This window comes from Myiozetetes cayanensis, unplaced genomic scaffold (genome assembly GCF_022539395.1).
Source record: "Myiozetetes cayanensis isolate MyiCay16 unplaced genomic scaffold, myiCay2020 scf5-8, whole genome shotgun sequence".
Classification (NCBI taxonomy): Eukaryota; Metazoa; Chordata; class Aves; order Passeriformes; family Tyrannidae; genus Myiozetetes; species Myiozetetes cayanensis.
The window spans coordinates 103,818,963-103,842,970 of NW_026087742.1; the positions used below are offsets into that span (position 1 = coordinate 103,818,963).

General features: G+C 43.4%; 1 protein-coding gene across 1 annotated transcript; it reads left to right on the forward strand.

The window, feature by feature from the left end:
• Nucleotides 1-7,493: 7,493 nt before the first annotated feature.
• LOC126648748 (organic solute transporter subunit alpha-like) lies at nt 7,494-17,062 on the forward strand. The gene is given in 9 exon segments (XM_050332178.1): nt 7,494-7,600; nt 9,051-9,202; nt 9,319-9,392; nt 10,789-10,947; nt 13,637-13,748; nt 14,651-14,797; nt 16,171-16,230; nt 16,232-16,277; nt 16,779-17,062. Coding segments are annotated over 9 exon segments (1,113 nt in total). The 5' UTR covers nt 7,494-7,521.
• Nucleotides 17,063-24,008: the final 6,946 nt, after the last annotated feature.

The window sequence follows — 24,008 nt, forward strand, 5'->3', positions numbered from 1 at the left end:
ACAAGGCTCCTATTTCTGTCCAAATGAAGATAAAAGGAAACAAACGTTTGAAGAGAGCAGTACCATAAACCTCCGGAGTGGTACAGGTTATTCATTACCAAGGAAATATCAGCACAATGTGAGTATTTAGCTGTTACATACTGGAAAACACAAAAATGGCCATCCCCTTGGGAAGGAGCTTATTGCTTTCTTCAATGCCTTACTTCCCTCTGGCAGCCTGAGCTGCTCCTGCCTGTCTCTGTGAGCTGGGGGAGAGTCAGAGGAAGCCCCTGGGGGTGACAGTGCAGGTGCACCAAACACACCAGCTCCGGGAGGGGAAACCCCTCACGGGTCACAACAAGTTGTCAGATGCTGCGCAAACACCCAGGGATGCACAAAAGAAAGCCACAGGGTCTTTTTAGGGTTAGTTTTTCAGGGTTTTTGTTTTTCTGTTCTACAGAGCCACAAACAATTTAGCAAGGTTTGTAAGTTCACCCTCCGGACAAGGGCTGCCCCTGGATTTGCAATTTGATGTCTGCGGCACGTTTCCCAAACACACAGTGGTCACAGGCACAGGCACCATTTGCACGAAGAAAGGGTTATGTGCTAGAGACAGACACACAGTGTCTCACTCTTGCTAACAGTTTCACAGTTTTCTGGGTTATTCTGACCTGTGCATTATTTCATAATATCTCAGACCATGCAGCTATTCTTGCCCAGTTTAGGTATTTGTCTGAAGCCTAATTTCCAGTTCTCATCTGCAGACAGTGTATCCTTGAGGCACAAACATGTGCCTAATGTTTATTTGAAGGGGTTTGCATTTCCTTTCCAGCCAAACTCTGCTCCAGATGCTCCTGCTTCTCTAGCAGATCTGTTCACCTCTCCATTTGGCTCTGTTTGTGTGTGAACAACAGGACAAAAATCCATAATTGAGTTCCATTTGCAGGATATTTGTGCTCTTCTTTCACCCTCACAGCTTGCAACAAACTCAGGCATTGCCTATGGCTTTTCAATGTTTTTTAAACCATGAATTTCCCATGCATGTAGCAAGACCCATAAAAGTGAAGTAATTTTCAAACAGCAGCAAACTGAAAACATCTTTTTTCCTGATTGTAACTTTTGCAATGCAATTTCTATCAATTACTATCAGGAAAAAAAAAAGCTTAAAAGCTTCAGTATTCCATAAGCTGTGTTTATATAAAGGTAAAAAGTAGAGTTTCAGGCTGTAGCACTGATTGTGTAGGTAGATAGTGCAGGATTTTACCCATGCCCAGGCTACTGGCACAGGCACCCTCAGTGCCGTGGTGACTAAACCCCACACTGCTGGTGTTTTGCATTCACACATGTATGCTCTTTTCTCCTTGCTTCTAGCAGGTGGTCTGCTTGCTACACAGAACAACACACCTCTAGTTTTGGAGTGTGTTCTGTTTTGGGTTTTAAATTATACTGTTGCATTTTAATAACATTATTATATTACAGTTTTACTGTTGTGCGAGCATGTTCTGGGTTTGCTTTTTCTTTTTTCCCCCTTCCCAATAAGTAAAAGCAATACAGCAGGAACAGAAAACATTTCTGTCATGTTAGGACCTGTGGGAAGAAATGCATGATCTGTCCTGCCCAGCACCTGACTGTTGTGAAAAAAGCAGGCTGAGTCATTGAAGGCAGTGTGCCTGATGTTTCCAGTCAGATTAACATCAGTAACTTCTGAAGAGACTCCCGCTCTCCCCTCAAGGAAACTGCTGTAAAACATGATCTCAAGCATCTTGGCTCTGCAAACCCTCTTCCATAAAGAGGTCCCTAGTTTTTCTTAAGGCCTGGTGTCCTGAATTTAGCTGAAAAGCAGAAATTTACATAAATGAAAAACTAAGTCAATGAATTTGCATGCAATTTCCTCATTTTGAAACATTGCATTTTGATTTCCATTATTTTTTTATTTTAGTGATTTTCAAATTTTGCTTTGAACAGCAGATGCAGAACAATTCCTGTATGAAATGACAACATAAACGAAAGTTAAAAATTAGGTTCCTGTCAATAAATATTTTAAAAATCACCCCTCTTATCAGAAGCCTCCATTCAGATGAACTGGCATTTTTGACACGGAACCTCAAAATTCTTGATAGCCCTCCTCTAGAAGTAGGGAGTTATCAATCAGGACTGGGAAGGAAAAATCTACAGAAATTCACCCTAGGGAGAGAATTTCTTAATCCTTATCTATTCCTTTTGATGCTCAAGATCTGTGAGATTCGTCTTTGCCCATCAGTGCCCTTGGACACATATGAGATGCTCTCAAAGTGGCATTTACTTGGTCCTTAAGGCATATTTGTCTTATTGCTCATCACCACTCCTTTGGGGAAAAACTTCTTCCATTGCTGAAAAGCTCTGCAATCAAATATGTGTACTCTACCAGAGCAATGGTAGGGGAAATGCACTCCATGCCTCTATTCTCCCTCAGGATGCTGATTGTTGGCTGCCCCCCTTACCACCAATTTGGGGTCCTAATTTTATGAGGTTCTTTCAGCTCTTTTTTCTACTATGAAGTGCTGTGAATTTCCTTTCTGCTGTTCTATTACCACATGCAATTGCTTGTAAGCTACTTTAAAAAAGGTAAGACAAGAAAAATAATTACTCCTATCTGGAGGAAAGTGTAACAATATATTGCAAAAACAATAGTTTGAGTCTTCCTCTTTATATTTCTCCACTATATTGACTGCCAGGAACTGATTTGCTACTTTGGAAGTAAGATAAAATCAAACCTGTTAGCTTCTCTTTTCTCTAATTACTTCTCTACTGATAATAGTCTTTGTCTAAGCTTTCCTCTTAAGAGCACAGATGTAAAGCTTCTGGCACACCTGATATTCTTTTTCATGTAGAAATTTGTCCACCTGAATAAGCACTAAAATTACAATTTACTTTGTTATTTTAATTTATTTCATTGTAGTCACTGTATTTCTTTATTTTACACTTGCTGCCAGGATCCAAATAACAAGTAAATCCCATTAATAATTTCCTTTACAGTGATACAGGTGTTCCTTCTCTTACATTAATGAGCCACCTTTCCTGAAATGGGTAGTTTATTACTGGCAGTAGGTGAAAAGTCAATGGATTTATAGTGGAAAAAGCCAAGTTGCATCTAAATTCAACTGTATATTATGCTATATCTGAAAAACAGGAAATAATTTCATCATTAAACATGCCATTGAAAGCTGAATCATTTTAGCTGACTTTTCTTAGATGGCTGGGTATCAAACTTCTGAGAAATGTCCGCTATGTATGTAAGTACAGTCCCCTACTGCACTGAAAATTGATGATTTATTTTTCCAATCCATTTTTTTTTAATGTCCATTACAGGGAAAAATGAATGAAAAAACAGTTGCTTTCATTTGCTGAAACACTAACACAAGTCTAAAGGCTTATACACACACTTTTTTGCTGACATTTCTTGCATGAGTGTGGATCACATCTTTCATATAAGCATAGTTGCAAGCACTTCTGTAGTGCTCCCTGTGCCCACACTCTGATAGCAGAGGTACTGTTGGAGCTCTCCTTTTCCATGAAAGTGATGTACAAAGGCAGCATATCAGATCAGGATAATTGCCCATTAATGAGTGTTAAGCTCTTTCTGGGATGGTTCAGTTCACCGCTCTGTTTGTATCAGTCTCCAGATTATCTTAAGCAAATGCAGTGGGATGAGGTTAAACAGTTCATGTGTCTCCAGAAAATTGGCTGACTTATCCATGTGATTAGTGGTTTATGACCAGAACTGGCTGTCAGCAGATGTGTGAAGACAATCAGGTAGATGTCTGTCTTTCCCTCTGGTACCTCTGGAGTAGGTTGGTCTACAACTTGAATCCTTTGCTTCCTCCAACTGAACCTGAATGCCTACCTTGTTTTTTAACTGGCCTTACACTTAGCAAATGAAGCTACTCCACATATGGGTTTCTGTCCCTGGAGTTCAAAGCTCCTGGGGCTCTTGCAGAACCAGCTGGAACCTTCTCCAATAATGTGCATTTTCACTGACTAAAGGAACGTGTCTTGAAGTTTCTGTAGCCTGCCAGGAGGTAATTTAATCTTGCCTCGGGACTGCAGTGTAAGGTTTGTGGTTGGGCTCAATGATCTTAAAGGTCTTTTCCAATTTAAATGATTCTGTGAAAGAGACTGCATTTCCCATCTGTCTTTCCCATCTGCACTGATGATGATGATGTATGCTAGACTTCCTACAACCAAAATACAATAGTCTATCCTATGTATCCTGGGCAATGGAGCTTTGAATCTGCCCTGAGAGATAGCCTGCAGGATCTCCTGCTGTTCAGTTTCTGAGCCAGGGCTCACATCAGGATTTCTCTCTATAGGTTAGGCCCACCAACAGGAGGCAGAGGGGCTGTGTCGCTGTCTGAAGACCAGTACTCCTCTTTTGGGGAGAAACCATGATGGCATCAGCTCCTCTGCACTGCACACCATGGGGCAATGATCACAACAGGCATCCCATTCCACAAAGCTGAGAGGACACAGGTATCCCTGCAGTAAGGCAGGTGAAAATGAAAGTCATCACAAAAATGGAAGAAATATAAATATTCCCAGTGCTCTGTGAAGGATGAGCACACTAGTAGAAACAAAGGGGTATGTTTCTTGAGAAGAAAGAAGTCTGAGCTCTGCAGTGTCTGGAAGGGAGCTGAACCACATAGTACTAGAAAGCCTCTGGTCACCAGAGGCGGGGAACTGCATTTACAAGTGGTTCTTATTCTGAGGAACTGTGAAAATCTCTTGATGCATCCAAATGGGTAGGTGATCCGTTTATAAATACTTCTCTACTGCAGATGATTGAGGGGTCTTGGTGGAAAATATAATACATTGAACTAAAAGGTTAAACCAAAAATTGGAATAGTGAAGCTCAGAGCAAAACATAGTTAGGGTCCTGGGGATTTAAAGGGTTCGCTGTTGGTGTAGAGACTCAGCATTTGGCCTAGATGCCAGCACGACATCCCCTGCACTGCTGGAGAGTCTGGATTAAGAAAGCATGCACAGAGCAGCAGAACTCCAGCTGTGGTAACTGAGAGATCATGGCACGTTCTTCAGTTTGATTTATTAAATTTAAGCACTGTCAGGCAAATATTGTTGCCAAGACATAGCCTAGAACGTGAGAAAGGGGTGGTGCTTCCCCCAGATGTATGGCAGCTTTCAAGGAAGTGGATCCAGTGTTTGAGCCTAAGATGGTAAATGGTGTTTCTAACAAAAAGGAATCACAGTAGGTCTGTGGTTTTCTCTTTAGACTCTATTCTGAGCAAAAGGCTTCAGTAGAAGAAAAGAGTTGGATGGATCTCTACAACAGCGGGTGAGAATTAATCCTTAACCTTCACTTCAACCTTAAACTTCAACCCATAAATTTTCTATAAGTTTGAGACAGGAGACTCTAATGCCGTGTCCAGTGTATGCTGCAATATTTGTTCCAAACTGGTAGTACTGAATGGCTTAAATAAGACTCTAAAACCCATAGCTATTATTGTGTGGGTTCTTAAAGGAATTCTTAAGTCAAAGGAAACTCTGGGTTTCTTTGAAATACAGTAAAATAGCCATGAGTTCTATGCTCATTGTGTGAATTTCTCCAACAAAAGCATTGCCAAACCTGCCTCGTTCAAAAAAGTGGTCAGGGATTTTTATTTTTAGCTTTCAGGGAATACAAGGAGTTTGCAACCAAAATAGTAGCAGATGGGAATCCTGTTGTGTCTGCTCAAGAAGAACCTCCAAAAGCCTTAGGCCATCTTTTCATCTCAGCAATCCTAACGAGCTTTTGGTTGCATTTCAGATTATGTGATCCATTGCTAATAGTTTGATTTTAAAAAATCAAGTAAACTGGGAAGAAAATGCATGGCCTATTAAGGTTATTCACTCCTCTACTATCAACTGTTTCTTCAGGATGAGTAAATAGACTTTCAAACAGAAAATAAGCTGGAATGGTGTTTCAAGAATGTTGCCTGTATCTTTCTGCAGCTGGGCAGCAGCAGATGTACTGGATGGAGGACACTCTAGGCAGACTGTGAAAACTGGGCTGATACCCCATTCTAACAGCCAGTTACTGTCACATTCCTCCTGGTGAAATTGTAAAGATCTCCTCTTCAGCTTTCAATGCAGTGAAAACAATGACATCAATGCCAAGGAGAACTCAAAATAAATGACTTTGATCTGCAACCAAGCCCTCCTGACAGTAATGGAACAGGCTGCCAGTAGCCTCGTCTGTCTTGCTCCCAAATCCTACCACTCTGAAAGGGATCTGTCTTCTCTCAACTGAGTACCTGCTGGTGTTACACAGAAAGCAATTCAGTTCTCTTCTGCACCCCTGTGTTCTTGATGGCAGTGTTTCAGTGTCTGGCCTGTCCTTCCCATAAAACCTTTGGAAATCCTGTGAAAACTGCTAGATGGCAGCCTTTTACCATAAGGGCCCATGGTACCTAAAGATGTCCCACAGCCCCTAAATTCCCCACCTCTCCAGTTCAATTTGTTCAACCATGGTGAAGGGAGGCCTCCCTCTGTATTTTAGCTGTTTTGTGTCTTCCATTCTTTATCTACAAATTCCTCACAGTCCTTTGTTTTTTGTCCCATGCTGATTCCTCAGCTGTCATTTCTGCGGACTATCCATTGTGCTCCCACGATCTTTTTCCTGAGTGGCAATTGCTCATCACTGATATCATATAGATAGTTAGGGCTTTCCTCCTCCCCCTGGACACCACTCTGTGTTTACTGTTACAGTCTTTTGTCATCCCGTGCTGTAAACACCCATCCTCTGCTGCTTCTTGCAGCCAGCTTTCCATCCAACCAGCCAGAATCACTCGGTGGGTCACCAAACTCCATCATTTCATTACTCATACCCTTTTCCTGGACATAGCCTGAAAAGCCTCAGGCTGCATAAAGGATCCTTCCAGCAGGGGAAAGGTGCGAGAGTGGAGAATCCCTCGGTGTGTTCCTACCCTCACTGTGCTTTCCTTCAGCTTCTCACCTTGTTGCAGCCAAGATGACTGGGAAGTCTTTGGTGAAAGAAAGTCCTTCAAACATTTGCCCCATTGACCGACGAGCTTTCCACCAGTGCCCCGGGGCTGGGGCGAAGGCTCTGAGTCCCGGCTCTGGGGATCCAACCCGTCCCGCCTGGGCTGCCGGCACCCGGCTCCAGGAGCGCTGACAGCCCGGGGCTGTGAGGATGGGGCCGGAGCGAGAGGTGGATGGATCCCGTATGCACCTCCACCGAGGCCGGGCAAGGACGCTGGGGACTGCCGGGCCGTGTCCCCTCGCAGGCGGAGCGGGAGCGGGGTGGGCGCGTTGTCCCGGTCCGGGCACTGCCCGCCCCGCCGGGCGCCAGGAGGCAGCGAGGGGCCGGTCCCTGCACCGCCCGCCCCGGCCCGGGGTAATCATTAACCAGCCCTGGGGACCCGGGCCGAGCATCGCCGCGCCCGCACTCGCCAGGGACCGGCGGGCACGGGCACGGACCGGCCACGGGCACACACCGACCCCTCCGCCCGTCCCCAGCCCCGGCAGCGCCAGCGCCCCACGGCCGCCATGGACGGCGAGGCGAACGGGACCCTCCACCCGTCCTGCGGCGCCAGCCAGCCGCCCTACTCCGAGGAGCTTCTCCGGAGTAAGTGCGGAGGCGTGAGGAGAAGGGGTGCCGCTACGTGCGAGCGGCCCCTGCCCGGCCGTGCCCTCGGCACCCACCCGCGGCGGATGGCGGAGGCTGCGCCTGCCCTGCCCGTGCCCCTGTCCCTGTCCATCCCCCTGCCCCTGCCTTTGTCCCTATCCCTGCCCCTACCCATCCCCCTGCCTCTGCCCCCGTCCCTGTCCATGCCCGTGCCCCTGCCCCTGTCCCTATCCCTGTCCCTGTCCCTGCCTGCCCCGCCGCCGTTCTTCCCCGGTGAGGAAATCCCCGGGCGGAGGGAGGCTGGCAGCCGCCCGTCCCGGTCGATCCTCCGCCTGTCAGAGGGCCGAGCTGTCTCTGGCTTCGGGGCAGGGCGAGGGGACAGCACGGCCCCCAGCCCGGAGCTGCAGGGGGGTGCCAGAGAACAGGGCGGGCGCGCCGGGGCTGTCCGGTGCCAGCGGAACCGAGCGCTGAACCGGCCCCTAGAGCTGCTCTCTCCCGTCAGGTCTGAGGTGTGGCGATGTCCACTGAGACGTGCGCTGCTCCGCCTGCAGCCAAGCCTCCAAGTGCCAGGGGTTTTTGAAGCAGGTTAGGTTAAAGAGGCTGACGCAGAGGCTTTGCCTTCAGATAGGCTGCAGCCGCAGCAGGAGTTAATACCAGTGATGAGCATGAACTTCTCCGAAATTAAGCACATGACTCCACTGCAGTGCTTTCTTCTGCCTCTGGAAACACCTCTCCTGGGAAAAAAATGCACCTCAACCATTTACGTGGGTAGAAGTTGATCTCTGTACCCAGTGTCAGTGGAGACCTAACACTCATCACGTATGGGTAAATGTTGATATCCATATCCAGCACTGAGGAAGAAGTAAAAAAGATTTTGGTGAAGACATCAAGTTTTATCTCATGCTAGATACATCAGGGGCTTTTCCTTACTTTCCAAGGCTTTCCTTGTTCATGTACCCTACGAATTTCCACCAAACTATTAAGTTTACCTGCCTAAGGAAGTTACATGTAACGTGCCTGTTGACATACAATGGAAGCAAAGGACTAATACTGAGTGAACACGTTTGCTTATGGCCTGCCTGGAAAATGTCCCAGAATATGTATTTACTGTATTTACTTATATTGTGTATTATGTATTTATTTATATTCTGCCACATATTTATGTTCGCCTAAGGATATTTGTCCTGGAACTCCACCTTTCTGAAGGGGACTATTGCATAAGGCTTTGAGAACGTGAAGGTGTATTCTTCTCATATGCTCTCTGTAGATCCTGGAAAGATTTAGTCATGAACTTAAGTGTTTGAATTGTTCTGTGGAGTCAGTGGTCTGCCTATGTAACTAAGGATGAGGGCAAGTCTTTGCAGGAACAAGTCAAAGAAGCTCCTCAGAGATGGTTTGAAATGTTTATGAAATAAATTGGAACTGTCTGTTTTCTTTTCTCTCTCTGCAGGCCTTGACCTACCAGGGAGATTTCTCTTTGCAACCTTGACTCTGATGACACTAATTGCCATTCTGGTATTTATAGAGGAAGCAGTCTACATCTACAGGAAAACCCCTTCCTCCAAAAGATCAATCATAATTTGGATTAATGCTGCAGCTCCAGTAAGTTAGCATGGGAATGAGATAAAACTGAATGTTGAAAATCGGGTTTCCCCACAAATCCACATGAACCTGCTTTATCTCAGCCCTTCGTACAACCCTTCTCCCTTTCCCTGTAGGTGATCTCTACTACTTCATGCATTGGCATGTGGATTCCTCGTTCAACAATGTTTACAGATTTCACAGCAGGAATGTGAGTATTCTGCTTGTTTCTGGATGTTGCCCCAAATCCTGGATTTCTTCACTTTAAACATCTCCTGCCCTTGCTAACACAGTTATTTTGTAAACTTAACAACTTAATAATTTTTTTGTTTGAGTTGAAATCTCTCGGCAATTCTTTTCTGGGAGGTGGAGAATGCTGAAGCAGTTCCCAGTGTCACAGTCCCGCAGTGTGGGAACGTCAGCACGAAGGGTCTGTGACTCGCATGTAATTGATCCTTCGGATTGACAGTCCCTTTGAAGCAGTACTCTGTCTTTCCTCTCTCTGCATGCCATGTGGAATGAGAGTCTGACCTATGACTTCTTCCCTGCGCTTCTGCTAATGATGAGCTGTGGAGGTCTGTTATTAATGGTGGCAAGTGAACCTCCGATGAGTATATCAATGTAAAAATGTTCCACAGTTGTCCTGATAAAAGCACTTTCTCTATGAGCATGACAGCTTTGGCATGCACAGAGAAGAATGGAGGAATGTGGTCCCTGATTTCTGGATATGATGGCACAGCCCTGATGGGTAGACTTGGTCTTGAGCACTCCACATTTTGGGAGGCTTTGGAACACACTGCAAGACACTATCCCAGACTTTCATGTGTTGTCTCACCCCATGTCACACTGCATTTACTAAAAGAGTAGAAGAGGAGGGAAAACACTGTAGCAGGAAACATCGTCAGCATGCAGCAGGCAGTGCAGGTAGTGCAGATTGCCAGAAACCTCCAAGGATCCACTCCTGTGGTGTGTTTGAATTCCCCCTCCCTTCCTTGCCCAATCTGCAGGCAGTGCAGAAGACCCCTTTCATTTGGCTGGATTTCCATGAATCAGTTCCCAGGAAGGGTTGAGAATGTGCAGATGGGGAAGGAGGGAGAGGTGGGGTTGAAGCAGTCGGTACTTGGATCAGCTTTGTCTGCAAAGGAACCACACCCTGACTGGGCCAGCACACTAATGATAGCTGTATGTATGAACCTAGCCATGTTTGTTGATTGGAAGCTGAGTTTGAGGAGGGAGAGGACTTGTTCTAAAAAGTTTGGTCCAGTCAGCAATAGTTATGGAATTTTTCCAATAATTATGGAAAAATAAAGACATAATGACTTGGGCCAGAAAAGCATGTACTTTAATACTGAATCTACCACCAGCCACCAGTGGGGCTTTGGGGAATTCCACAGCTGCTCTGTGCCTTGGTTTATTCCTCTTTCAGCGAGGTTAGGGCTGTTCTGGCCCCCTAAGATGAAGGAAAGTGGAAAGTTTCTTACAGACAGTGCCGGAATTTTTGTTGATTGCAAAGTGTAAGCTGTAAAAAGTAAAAACTTGGACTGGCCTGAGCAGGCATATGAGAGACACACAGGCAAGTTCAAGCTGGAATTCTCTTCCTCTCCTAGATTTTTTGCCATAGTTATCCACAAGTTCCTGATGATGATGATCAAAGAGTGTGGAGGTCAAAAGCTGCTCCTCAGGCGGTTTGAAAATGGTCGCTTCACGATCAGCACCGGTCCCTGCTGCTGCTGCTGCCTTTGCCTCCCTCGTGTGCCCATCACTAGGTGAGTTGCCCTTTAAGATTTCCCAGCTCGAAAACGGCTGCGGGAATTCAGCCAATTTGGCAAAGCCAGGCTTACAGCAAAGGGCCTCCCCCACTTCCCGAAAGTCAGTTCCAAGCCGTCTCTTTTAAACAGCACTATCGCTTTGGGGCTGGACACCACCACTCATTTATTTTGCTTCTATAATGCAGGGGGTTGTGGAAGGAGGAATTTCTACTCTAGAAAACCTAATAATTGAGATTTCAGTTTCTTTTCATCCCAGAAGGAAACAAATGTCTTCAGATTGGGTATTTTTCACGAGCAGAATTGTCACAAGGAGGCTGTCTTGATAGAAAATTTTCTCACTTTGATAAAATTGAAATGCTTCATTCTGATTTTGTCTTTAAAACCACTTCAGTTTAAAATAATTTTTGAAACAAAAAGTAGGTGTAATTTCTGGAAAGCTTTGATCTCAATGAAACGGCATTGTCTGGTAAAGCAAAAGCATATGTTTTCTTCTACTAAGTATTAAAGGATCTTCAAGACGTAGGGTAAGGATAGAGAGCTGCACCTACAGGAGCCAATATAGACCTTGCCTGCTGGGGCTCCTCCTCTGGCTCATGTCACTCTGTCATGTTCAGGCTGCTCCACAGCCTGGAAGCCTCATGTATTTCCCATGGATTTCCTACTGGCACAGAGCACGAGACTGTTTCTCTCGTTATAAGCAAAATCTGAAGGACTGAATGTGCAAGACAGAGGCTATTCTGTGAGGGCACAGACTTTAGTGACAGAGGGACCTTGGGGAATTTACAATCTGTTAAAGGAAAGCATCAAACTGAACACAGCATAGTGGTTTCTGATGCATTTTCAAAAATTCTTATTTTTTTTACTGTAATAATTCTTCCTTTAACTTCCCCATTTGGTATTAGAATTTGAACTCTTGTTTCCATCATTTTATTTTAAGGGTATAACACTAAATATTTACATAGAGGGGGTACCAACGTAGTAAAAAATGTAGCTTTTTTTTCTTCTTCCTGTGTCTGTCACCCTCTGTATAGGTCGTGGTAGCTGGGAGCTTGGGAGAGGATCCTGTACTATGCCCTGCCTGCTGTTGGTCAGTCCAATGACAGCTTATGCAGGATGATGTTAGCTAGTACGGACGCATTTCAGGAACCAGATAGTGCCTACTACTGCTGGCAGGAAGGGCAGCTGTCTGTTTAAAAAAAAGGCTTTTTGATCTGCAGAGGGCTTTTGGGCTTCTTCTCCGGTGTCTTTAGCGCTGGGAAATCCATCCACTTTCTGCTTCTATCTTCCAGCCTTTTCCCATTACAAGGTGACTTTTTTTTTTTTTCTTTTTCAAATTTGAGCAAGCTATACCAGAGAAAAGTCAATCTCATGATCCTCCTGTAGGTATGTTATGGCGAAACAGGGAGCTACTCCAAGGGAGGGATTTGTTCTTTTAAAAGAACATCATGTATCGAGCAGTCCTGGGAAAAATCACAAGGTACAGATGAGACAAGGTAACAAGTGGAGTGAGTGGAAAGAGATGTGGCAGAAGAAATCTGATGGTCAATAAAGACCCACACTGACAAGGGAAACAGCTCACGGCATTGCAATGACTGCACTGTTTGTCATATTTATTATTCTTTACAGACCTCTGGGAACAATAATCTTTTTAAAAGCACACACGAAATGTCTGGCCCGTTGCAGGTCTTTCCACATGTGTTTGTGCTGTTCATAATCCTGTGGTTATTATCTATATTCGTTGAGCAATTCCTACAATTCCTGGTTCATGGTTATATCCCATAACATACAGATGGCAGCTAAACTGTTTTCTGCTGAGGCATCTCTCATGGCAGTCTCAAGGGCCCAAGGAGCTACAGTGAAGACAACATTGACAGTATGGAAAATAATACACAGGAACAGACTTAAAACATGAGCCATATGCAGCAGCTGTAGCCTGTCCTGTGAAGACTTAAAGGGAGATTTTAGGTCAATCAGCTTTCATGCCCTCTGTTATTTCATTTGCCCCTTTCCTGCTGACATTTAATGCTACCTGGCCAGGTTACTGTGTATGGGCTGTGTTCTGGACCCAGTTTATACTGACAGAAGTGAGGAAATCCTGAGCTGTCCTGCTGGCCTTGTGCAGTTTGCCAAGTGAAAGACAGTTCCTTTCTTCTGTTAGACTACAGTGGAACAAAACCAGATGCTAATGTGCTACTATTCATGATGCACTGAAAAACTACCAGTCCTTTCACCTAGGTCTGTATGATTCCATTTCTTGATCTACCACAGGACTAGGAAGTGTCTGAACAGGAAGGCTGAATTGCCCAACTTCACCAGAGAACTGAAATAGCAATGCAACAAGGCAAGAGCAAAGGCCATTACAGTTCAGAAACTGGTTATGCTGCTACTGGCTCCCTGGTTTGCTTCAGGGCAGAGACAGACATCACATTTAGCCCAGCTTTGGTTAGTATGTAGTTGCTGCAGAGCAGGAAAAGTACTATTTTTGTAGAGACTTTATTAAATAAACACTGGGAAATTCTTGGAAAGATATTCTAATCTTGAAGATATTCCTCCCAAGATTTTAGCAACATGCTACAGGAGTGGAAAAGTTTTGCAGTTGACAGTATCCAAAAAATGTTATTAAGGTTGCTAATAAAATCTTATTTCATCTGATTTTTTTTTTTTTAATTTTTGGTTTTTTGGCCAGGCAAACCCTCTTTTGGCTGAAGGTGGGCACCTTTCAGTTTGCTGTCTTTCGACCTGTGCTCGTATTTTTATCAATAGTGCTTTGGAGTAATGGCAACTACGTCCTTTACAATGTAAGTAAATATTTTAATCACAGGTGGTCCACAAAATCCACAGGTTTTAGGGTTGATGTTACTGTCTCAGCCTACAACTGACCTGTGAAATCTGGGAGCACTTCCAAGTGAGTCTTTACTGTGCTCTTTTTGACCCTGAAACATATGATTTCTGCCTTCCCCCAGACTCTCCATTTCCCAGCTTCTCTTGGAAAGAAACTGGGCATCAGGGTGTGTTTAACATCAGACTATGCCCCAAGACATTTCCCAGTTTGTATGGTTAGAATAGCAGGACTGCAAGTGGCCCTGTGGGATGTACCTGCCCTGTGTTTTATAAAGGTATAACCTTAAGGAAAAAGTGAATGTAGTAGCATGTGTAAACAGGAAGCCTAATTCTATGTTTTTCTGCAAATCATGGTGATTTTTATATCTGTGTAAAGTAGAAAATATAGCACTGTACTTCTGCTTTGTCCCGTGTAACCTGCAAGATGATGGAGAAGTCTGTAACCGATAATAGCGTTGCACCTCTTGGTTAACTGAGATTAAAAGTAATTTTTTTGTTGTTGTTTCATGGTTTAAAACAAATGACCTGTCTGAGATGGCATGTTGAATATGCTCTCATGAGTTGCTGAGCATTGCCAGCTGCTTCTGGGGTCAGACTGAGGGGTTGTGTCAACTGGTACCTTCCCAGGCTGAACAGATTTCCATGTTGGTGCCTGTTGGGTGAGAGCATGAGCCAACACTCCAGTTGGTTCTGTGCAGTTTCCCCATGCAAAGCCCAGCAGCTGCTGCTGCCACCAGCTTTCGTGGAGATAGGAACAAGCATTTTAACATCTGGATCATCTAGTTCACAACTTCTTCCTGGAAATGGTACAATGTAAAGTAAGGTTCTATAAGGTACTCTTGTTTTATTTGCTTCTCAGTTATCTCCCAAAGAACCTGCGCTATGGATTAACATCTCCATGGGTGTCCTTACCCTTACTGCTCTGTGGGCAGTTGGAATCGTGTTTCGAAAAGTTAGGACTCTCCTTACCTGTAAGAACATTATCCCAAAGTTTGCCCTGTATCAGGTGAGAAGTTTAATATTTCTGGTAAGAATTTTTCTTAACTGCTGATGCAACACTGTCTTTCTACTTCTTGGTCCCTCATTGAAAAGTTATAATATTTTCTCCCATTAAATACAGTGTGCAAAGGCATAATTTTACCTGATTTAAGCTGCATTCCTTTGGAGAACTCTCTTGGCTGCTGTTCAGTTTCATCTTGAGCCAATTTACCTGTTGTCTCTCAGGAGTGCTGGAGATGTGAAAGACACATCAAATCTGTCTATCTTTATACCACTAAAATCACAGCAGCATTTTCTGTGGGTCTTGAAAGAAGCTTTGTAGATGTGGTATCCCAAAATGCAATGTTAAAATGTTAGTATGTGTCTCTAAAAATTAGGAGAGGATTTATTGCATTGTGTGGGTGGCTGTTGTTTGAAGTGTTTCAGAGTGCCACGATATTCTATTTTAACAGTATTTTTCTTGTCCATTCTGCCCTTCAGAGTCAGTTAATAATGAAACTTATTAATGCCTGGGAATCATTAATTAGTAAGGAATAGAACCAGATATGTTAGATCAAACAAGCACAGGGACAAGGCCACCCTCTTCCTCATAACCCTGAAAAGAGTGCAGCAGAATCCTTGGTTATGCATCTTTCTTGAGCAGGACATACAGAAAGGCTCGTGCACTAAGGTGTCTGTTAAGTAAATTATTAAGCACTTAATAACAGACAGTCATACCTGCAAAGCTGTGTTAGAGTGAATTCAGGCTTAGGATGGCAAACTCTGGTAATGTGAGGGTTTATACTCAGGCAGCTACAGAGATACTTTGGTACCTCCACAGCAGCAAAGGCCTTGCTCAGAGAATAGCAGGTAATACGATGCACAAGTGATGGTTGCTGAACTCAAGTGGCAAAGACTCCTTCATACCTCCTGGAAAGAAGCCAGTCCTATATAACCTGGGGGCTAGGATGTCTCCCTGCTGTGGCAGAAAGAGGAGACAACAGAAAAAAACATTCTTTGAGTCCCTCCTCCATTAAGGGAGAACATAAGCTCGTAAATCAAATTAAGGGGCAGTTTTTAAAACCTTGTTACCTGTTATTCAGAGCTCAGCATTATTTAAAATCCCAGCTGGGAGGTTTGTGTATATTGTACCTCTCAAATGAAGGGCTGAGAAGAAGCACTTTGCAAGTCGAGGTTTAATTTAATACTCATCTTCAGAGCACTATCATCCTGACCTTAAGATGAATTCTGCAGAATGGCAGCCTGCTGGTAGATGGGAGGAGAGGGAGGGCAGGAAAGGAGGAATGAGGCAAAAGAGGTTCTGTTATGAAAGCAGAATTGTTGTGTGAACTTAAACCCTTTTCTGGAAGCTAAGGCATTTGTTTTCTCTTTCTGGTGCAGTTTATTGTCATTCTGAACCACCTGCAGACCACTATTATCCACATGCTGGCCACACAAGAGAGTCATTCCCTGTGCTCCACCACTCTCCTCTACAGCAAGAGGATCATGTAAGTTTCTCTGGGAAGAATGTTCTTCGTTTACTTATAAAAGTGCCAGTTCAGTGTTGCAATATCTGGTGTTTTCCAAAGTGCTAATTTCCTGGGATCATTAACTTTTGGAGAATCTCAGTTTTTACTTAAAAAAACAAGAACAAGAGTTTTATAGCTGTGACAGTCATAGAGAAAAACTTGTTAACGAGAAGAGTTGGAATCAGAAATGAGAGGAAAAGAAATCAAAATGCATAATTGCTGTTAATTCTCCTATGTTTTGGATACATAATTTACTGCATGCTTATTGATGGGCAATACTGGAATTCTGTAGCTGAATGTTATTGCTGAGTGTGAGACACCTGTTACAGGGACTGAATGGTAAAGTTTGTTCCCTCTGCACAGGTGAAAATTAATGAATTAATGAGCTTGGTATTCATTTTGCATCTGACAGTAATCTCCCATTTTGGGGGCTTTCCATTGCTTCCTTTTTTTCTTTTTTTTTTTTTTTTTTTTTTCCAGTTATAGCCCAGCAGCTCCTCATCATGGAAATGTTTCTGATAACTGTAATCTCAAGAGTTGTCTATCGGAGAAAATACCACGATCTGGAGCCTCTGGAGTGCATGGATGATGAAGCTGGGGACAAGAAGCAGACTCCTAAGACTATCCTGAATGGTGCAGTTGTTGAAGATGGATTGCCAAAGTTTTGTAAGCCCTCCTGTTCTGCAGTAGCTGGAAGCTCAGCTCAGGAATTTGTATATTCTGGCACCACAAATAGCCACTGTCCATATCAGAACAACTTCTGACATAAATGCCTGTGAGCTGTAGAACTGAAAGGACCAGCAGTGGAAAGATAACCCTGTTGATTCTTCAGAGATGCAAACATGGTGTGTTTTCATACCATGTAATTTAGTAAGATTTTATACCATGTACTTCTATGCTGTCACTGAGCACTTGAGGGTGCCAAACTGTCAATGTGATTTTATTTTTACTTTTTAGCTATTAGAATGGATATGATTTAGAGCTAATCCAGAATCATTCTTGTTCATCTTTTTTATCTTTTTAAAATCTAATTTTACCCTGAATTGATGTCATATGTCCAAAGCATATGACAAAGCATTTTCCCATCCTTCCTCCATTACAATTGATCATCTCTCACTCCATGCCACGAGCTCACTGTAGCTAATTCTGATCAATAAATACAGTTGCATATGTTTGTTCTGAAATCCCCAAACCTGTGTGGGCTCTCCACCTACAGAAATTACGATCTTTTTAGGGCAAGACTTTTACATTCCTTGGCAATGCAGCTCCCAAGTTGGTAAAATACACAATTACTGTTTGTAAATATGTTACTGGCAGATGTTCTTCCTAGGGATGGCAGGTTCTGTGTCACTGTCCTGGAAAAAGAAAATAGGAGTTAGAGTCTGGGATGTCTTCTTTCCTGGGAAAAGGAAATAGGGATGTCTTCTGCCACTGGTCTGTAATGTTACATGGTGCTTTGGTTCTCTGCTCGGGAAGTGGGAATGATATTTAAGATCTTTGCACTAACCATGTCCATGGGGGTGAAAGGATTGAAAGTAATATTGAGGGTGCTGTTTGACAGCTACCTGAACATGAGCCAGCAGTGTGTCCAGGTGGCCAAGAAGGCCAATGGCATCCTGGCTTTTATCAGAAAACGTGTAGCCAGCAGGACCAGGGCAGTGATTTTCCCTCTGTACTCAGCACTGGTGAAGCCACACCTCGAATCCTGTGTTCAGTTTTGGGCCCCTCACTACAAGAAGGACATTGAGGTGCTGGAGTGTGTCCAGAGAAGTGCAGTGGAGCTGTGGAAGGATCTGGAGCACAAGTCTGATGAAGAGCAGCTGAGGGAGCTGGGGGTGTTTAGCCTGGAGAAAAGGATACTCAGGGGAGACCTTATTGCTCTGTTACAACCTTCTTGCAGGTAGTTGTAAAGTGGAGGTTGGTCTCTTCTCCCAAGTAACAAGGGATAGGATGGGAGGAAATGGCCTCAAGTTTTGTCAGGGGAGATTTAGATTGGATATTAGGAAAAATTTTTTCACCATAATGGTTGACGAGCACAGGAACAGCCTGTGCAGAGAAGTGGAGTCACCATCCCAGGAGGTATTTAAAAGGCATAGATGTGGCATTTGGGGACATTGTTTAGTGGTGGACTTGGCAATGCTGAGTTAGCTGTCAGACTTGATGATCTTTAATCTGACCTTGAATGTTTCCAGGGATGGGGCATCTACCACCTCTCTGGCCCACCCGTTATGGTCTTTTACCACACTCATTGTAAAAAACTTCTTGTCTTATATCTATCCTAAATCTACCCTCTTGTAGTATAAAACCATTACCCCCTTGTCCTTTGCAACAGGGCCTGCTAAAAAGTCTACCCCAGTCTTTCTTGTAGTTCCCTTTAGGTACTGGAAGGCCACAATAAGATCTCCCCAAAACCTTCTCCTCTCCAGGCTGAGCAGTCTCATCTCCCTCAGCCTGTCTTCACAGGGTGAGGGGATCCAGCCCTCTGATCATTTTTGTGGCTCTCCTCTGGACCCACTCCAACAGATAGTGGGGCTTTCTTCCTAGCTGACATTGAATTTAAAAAATGGCTTTCAGTTTGGGGAGTGGTGGGAAATGAAATATTCTGAAAACAACTTGTGAACCATCTGGCAGTAGAAAGTGGGGCTGAAGGAAACAAAATGTTTTCTGCTTTCTGATTGAAGTCAGAAATAATATTTTCTTTAACAATTGAAGGATTCCATTATAGTAGAAAACTTGAATTATTTTAGTTTGGAAGTGGTTAAGCAATTTTTATATTTACTTTCTTCTTCTAAGGGGGCAGTCTGGGAAATTAATAGAGATTTTTGAAAAGCAATAATATGAGAGAATCTGCACACTTTTCTCTTGAAATACAATTTGTGTGAAAAATTCCACTCTGCATTAGAGTGTGTGCATTCAAATTAACTGGGATCAGCTAACTATTCTAGACATGAGAAATCTTCTTAATGTATTTTAACCTTATGGCTGTTGGAAGATTCTAACGTTGCCTTATATCAGTGTAGTCAAGGCCACAGTTACACACGTAGGTTTGCAGAGCAATACTGAGTTTGACAGTGGCATTGGGAATGGCTGGCTGTGAGTTCAATCAGCTTCAAAATTGGAAAATAAAATATTTTGACTTGGTAAAGCATCTCTGTGTTTTCTGTAGTGGTTCTACAAGAGGCATTGCCTTGATGGGTGGGCTTTGTGGCATGGAAAGCAGATCCATGTGCCGTAGCATGGAGAGTGCATTCGGAAACAGATGGAGCATATGGAGAAGTGGGGTCTGTGCTGGTCCAGAGAAGGCAGGTGCTGGGGCACAGCAAGAGTCTTCACTCATCACTGGTGGTCTGGTATCTGTTGTGTCTCTGGAGTGCCTGTTAAAGATAACTTGTAAACATCAGTGTGAGCCTGATTTAGCCACAGGTATCACTAGCTGTTATGGTTTTGGATAGATATTTCATACTTCTTGTGACCTTCATCTGACATATTTCAGCATAAAAAGACTTCAAGCAGACTTCAGATTTGGCAGGAAATCGTTTTACTGTGTACAGTCATGGACATCTCATACCAAAGATCACTTATTTACACAGAAGCCTTTTCAGAGCAAAATTAGACATACATTTTCTTAAATATATGGCTAAGAGCTTTCCTGATTTACAGGTTATATGAATGCAGCAGAATGTGTGAATATGTGGGTCTTATTGCTACAGATTTCCTTTTTTTCTTTTTTCTTTTTTTTTTTTTTAATTAATAATTTCTTGCCCTCCTCTGGCTCAGACAAGTAACTGTACCTTGCCTAATTAAGGTGGGTGTCTAGGTTAGGTGCCTGGGAGCTAATAGCCAGGGGCAGCACGTGGCCTCCTTTGCAGTGCCTTCATTCAGGCGCTCTTGAAATGAAAACATTGCAAATCACCACCTCCAAGCTGGACCTTAGTCAGCCTGAGTATGGAAAAACAAAACAGAAAGCCAGAAATGCCTCCAGTCTCAGTTCTGATAATGATCCCTTTCAGGATCCGTGAAAAAAATTCACTTTCAATTATGTGTTTGTGATTGAAGAATTTGAAAACAGTTACCAAGAGCTAGAAGATAAATTTCACAACTCGTTTGATCCAGCTGTTGAAAAGTAATGAGTGTTAAGGTGAGTGCATAACCTTTATGCCATATTTGCTTGGGATTATCATGTGAGGAAGGGTAAAGGTAACTTTATCGGTGTCTTTTGTGATTAACGACATTAAACAGAAAGATAAGCACACACAGAGGTGTGTGACTGATGTTTAAGAGACTTCAGACATTTGGAAACAATTCATGAGAACATGGGAAAGGATGAGTCACATGTTTTGGGTGTCCAGGTGCTAAAGATGCAGGCAGGAGGGTGAACACTGACCATGAAGTCTCCTGGAGCTGTCATGTAGGTGAATGTGGCATGAACAACCCACACAGAGGTGAGAGAATGAACTCCAGCACCTTGTACTGTTGCAGGAGCAGGCTGGCAAACAGAAGCTGCTCAGTGCTCTTCTTTTCCATCGATCCTTCAAGCTATTATTTTTAAGGAAATGCTAACTGAATCCCCCCTGTTCCAGAGGACCATGGTGTGGGCTCCTGTTGGCTACAGCAGAGGCAGTGCTGGAACCTTGAAGAGGTTCCCCCAGCAGACCTCTTTGCAGTGGCAAACTTGTCATTTCTCTTATGTCAACAGCAAAGGCTTCATGACTTAGTAACCAAAGGATGTGCTTCAGGTGTTGGTTATAGACCTTTCTATCCTTACATTCAGTTGTCCTGTCTGCTTCTGCACGCTCACACTTGTCCCTGCCTCATTCTCTCTGCTCAAGAGAGAAAAGAACCACCTGAGTACTCCTCAGGGAGAGGTACAAGGGTGTAGGCTCATGCCTGCAGATCCAGGACAGGGAGAGCCTGCTTTCTAGTAGAGGCCAAGTTACAAAATCACAACAGCAGTTGTGATCCCATGGTTCCCAGAGCTAGAAGTTAGGTAACAGTGTAAGAATGCAAACAGTGGTAAATAGGGCAAGTTAGGGAGTAGGTAGATTTAGTGTAAGCAAGAGAGGCCCAGAAGAAGTCTCATGGATAAAAGAGAAGAAGACAGCAGGCATTTGCTGCACAGATAATGCAAATGCTAGAATAGGTCTGTTTCAACAGCTTCACTTATTCGTTGCATTGCACTCGGCTTCACTACCCTGTTAAAGAGTCTGACTGCTGCTTTGGCTGACAGCCATTCGTGTGTTCCTGCAGGACAGGAGGCTGCTTGCACCTCCCGAGCTCACAGGTAAAATGGATGACTATTTTTAAGACACAGTGTGTGTGGGAAGAGGGATAGATAATATGCTGACTTTTGTACTGCTTTAGATCCCTTTGGAAGTGTTAACTAGGTGATTCTAACAGTTGTCTGAATTGGCATGATCATCTTTGTTTTAGCAAAAGGCAGGGAAATGTAGAGAACTATGGCTTTACATTGGGCTGCTTGACAACATGAAGGCAACCAAAGCAACACTTTGGAAAAGCTCAGAACACATTTTTGCAAAATATTATTTTTCTTCTTTTCCCCTATTTTTCAGTTTCTCCATTTCTTTCCTTTCAAAAGAAGTTTGTTACACCTATATTGATGCCACTTACTGACAAATAATCAAACAGTTGGCAAGCTGCTAAGGCAGCTTGAAGTCTCTGAATACTTTTATTGTTCTTCAAACAAGGAAAAGAAAACCCCACTGCAGAAAGTGCATTGAAAATCAGGAAGAAGATTTTGTTGAATAACGTTTACAGTTTTGTGAGAGAAATCAGACAAATTTTGGCAAGGTTTTGGACAGTTTTGGTCAGTTCTAGGGAGAGAGCATCCCTTTCATTTGTGGATGTCACATTCTTTAAGACCTGTCTGCCCAGCATCCATTACGCAGGAAGGGTCACAGCATATATAGAAAACTAACAGTAGGATAGAACTACTTTTGTTTCCTTTAACGTAATTTAGCAGCTGAAAAGTGTCAGTTTTCTCTTTAGAGACTCAGGCACCGTATCACAGGTGCCATCTGGGAACTAAGGAATAGTTTTGTTACAAGCTGAAATGGGTTCAGACATCTTGGAGAACTGCTAAGCTGTATGGAAGTGCTGAGAGATGTTCTGCAGAGCAGAGCCACAGGGAGAGAGGTAAGATTCCTGGTAAACAGTAGTGTTGACACAGGGATAATTAGCAGCTCAAGGGTTCTCAGCAAGAAAAAACAATATGAAAAACATGGGAAATCCTACAGAAACAAAACCAACTAGCCCAAGTTGAACAATGTCAACAATCAGCCCTTTCCAAGTGGCCACAAAAGCCAACCCTTCTCTAGAACTGAAGGCAGCCCAGCCAGCCAGGCAGGGCTCCTCAGGTGCCTTATCAGGGGTGGCAAGTACTTTAGCTTGTTAGCTCTGCCTACACGCTTTGTATGTTGACCAGTAAATCATAAGATTAACTCTTTTAAACTGTGAAATACATTTTGCAGAGGCTTGGTAAGTTAGGCACCCAAAGGAACTGATCTAGAGCAGGAAGGTTAGAAAACAAGGGAGAACTATTCAGTATATGCAGCACCTCCCTTTGAAAGTCACTGCCTTAAGAACCACAAGAGGAACTAGAAGTAGCATGGAAACAGCTTCTGAATTTATATTAATTCTTTATTGCAAGTTACTGAAAAAGGCGACTCTTGAGTATCTGTGTCACCTTGTAGCCTTGCCATACCCAGCCAGCAAAGGGTGTGAGCTAATTGTTAAATTCAGTTCAACAAGTTCCTCATTAGGGGGAAATTACCTGAGTTTGAAATCTGCTAATTTTCCAATCAGGGTGAGTGTTTGCACTTGTGATTTGGAAATAATTAACACATGGTATAACATCAAAACCTATGTAAAGGCTAATGGTAGAAGGACTAATTTCCTTGGCGTGACAGTGGTGTGCTTGGTTTCTCCAGAGATCTATTACTATTCTTTCAGTGTTAGTATCTGCTATGTAGGGCATTCTAGTATTTTTTAGATTGATTCTCTGCAGAGTTGTACTTTTTAACGTTAGTTTTGAAAAACTGAACCATTATCTTCCAGGACTATGAAGAATTTTTTTTATTTTGATAGTGCTGTATTTCTTTCTTCTTCTTCCTTATCAGTATAGACTTTCCCAGAATTACTGGTTTCTCTTATCCGTAAAAGGAGGCCATAAATAGAGTCATAGAATCATAGAATTAACTGGGTTGGAAAAGACCTCCAAGATCATCAAGTCCAATCCTTGATCCAGCCCCACTGTGATTACCAGATCATGGCACTCAGTGCCACATCCTGCCTCATCTTAAAAACCTCCAGGGATGGTGAATCCACCACCTCTCTGGGCAGGCCATTCCAATGCCTGATCACTCTCTCTGTAAAGAACTTCTTTCCAATATCCAACCTAAACCTCCCTTGGCAGAGCTTGAGCCTGTGCCCTTTTGTCCTAAATTTAGCCTGAGTTGTGCAAGCTTTAAAATGCATGTTCACGGGAGAGCCATGGTCTGATCCTTCAGGGTATTCCTAGGAATGTGAATGCCTGTACTATTTAGAAAGAAAGGATGTCCAGGTGGGGCAATTGATTAGGAAACCAGACATGTACATGGGGGAAACAAATGTGGTTGGAAAACACAAAAGAATTTTCTACCTTAGTTTCAGCTATTGATATAATCCTGATCATCACCACTTCTATGTGTTGTT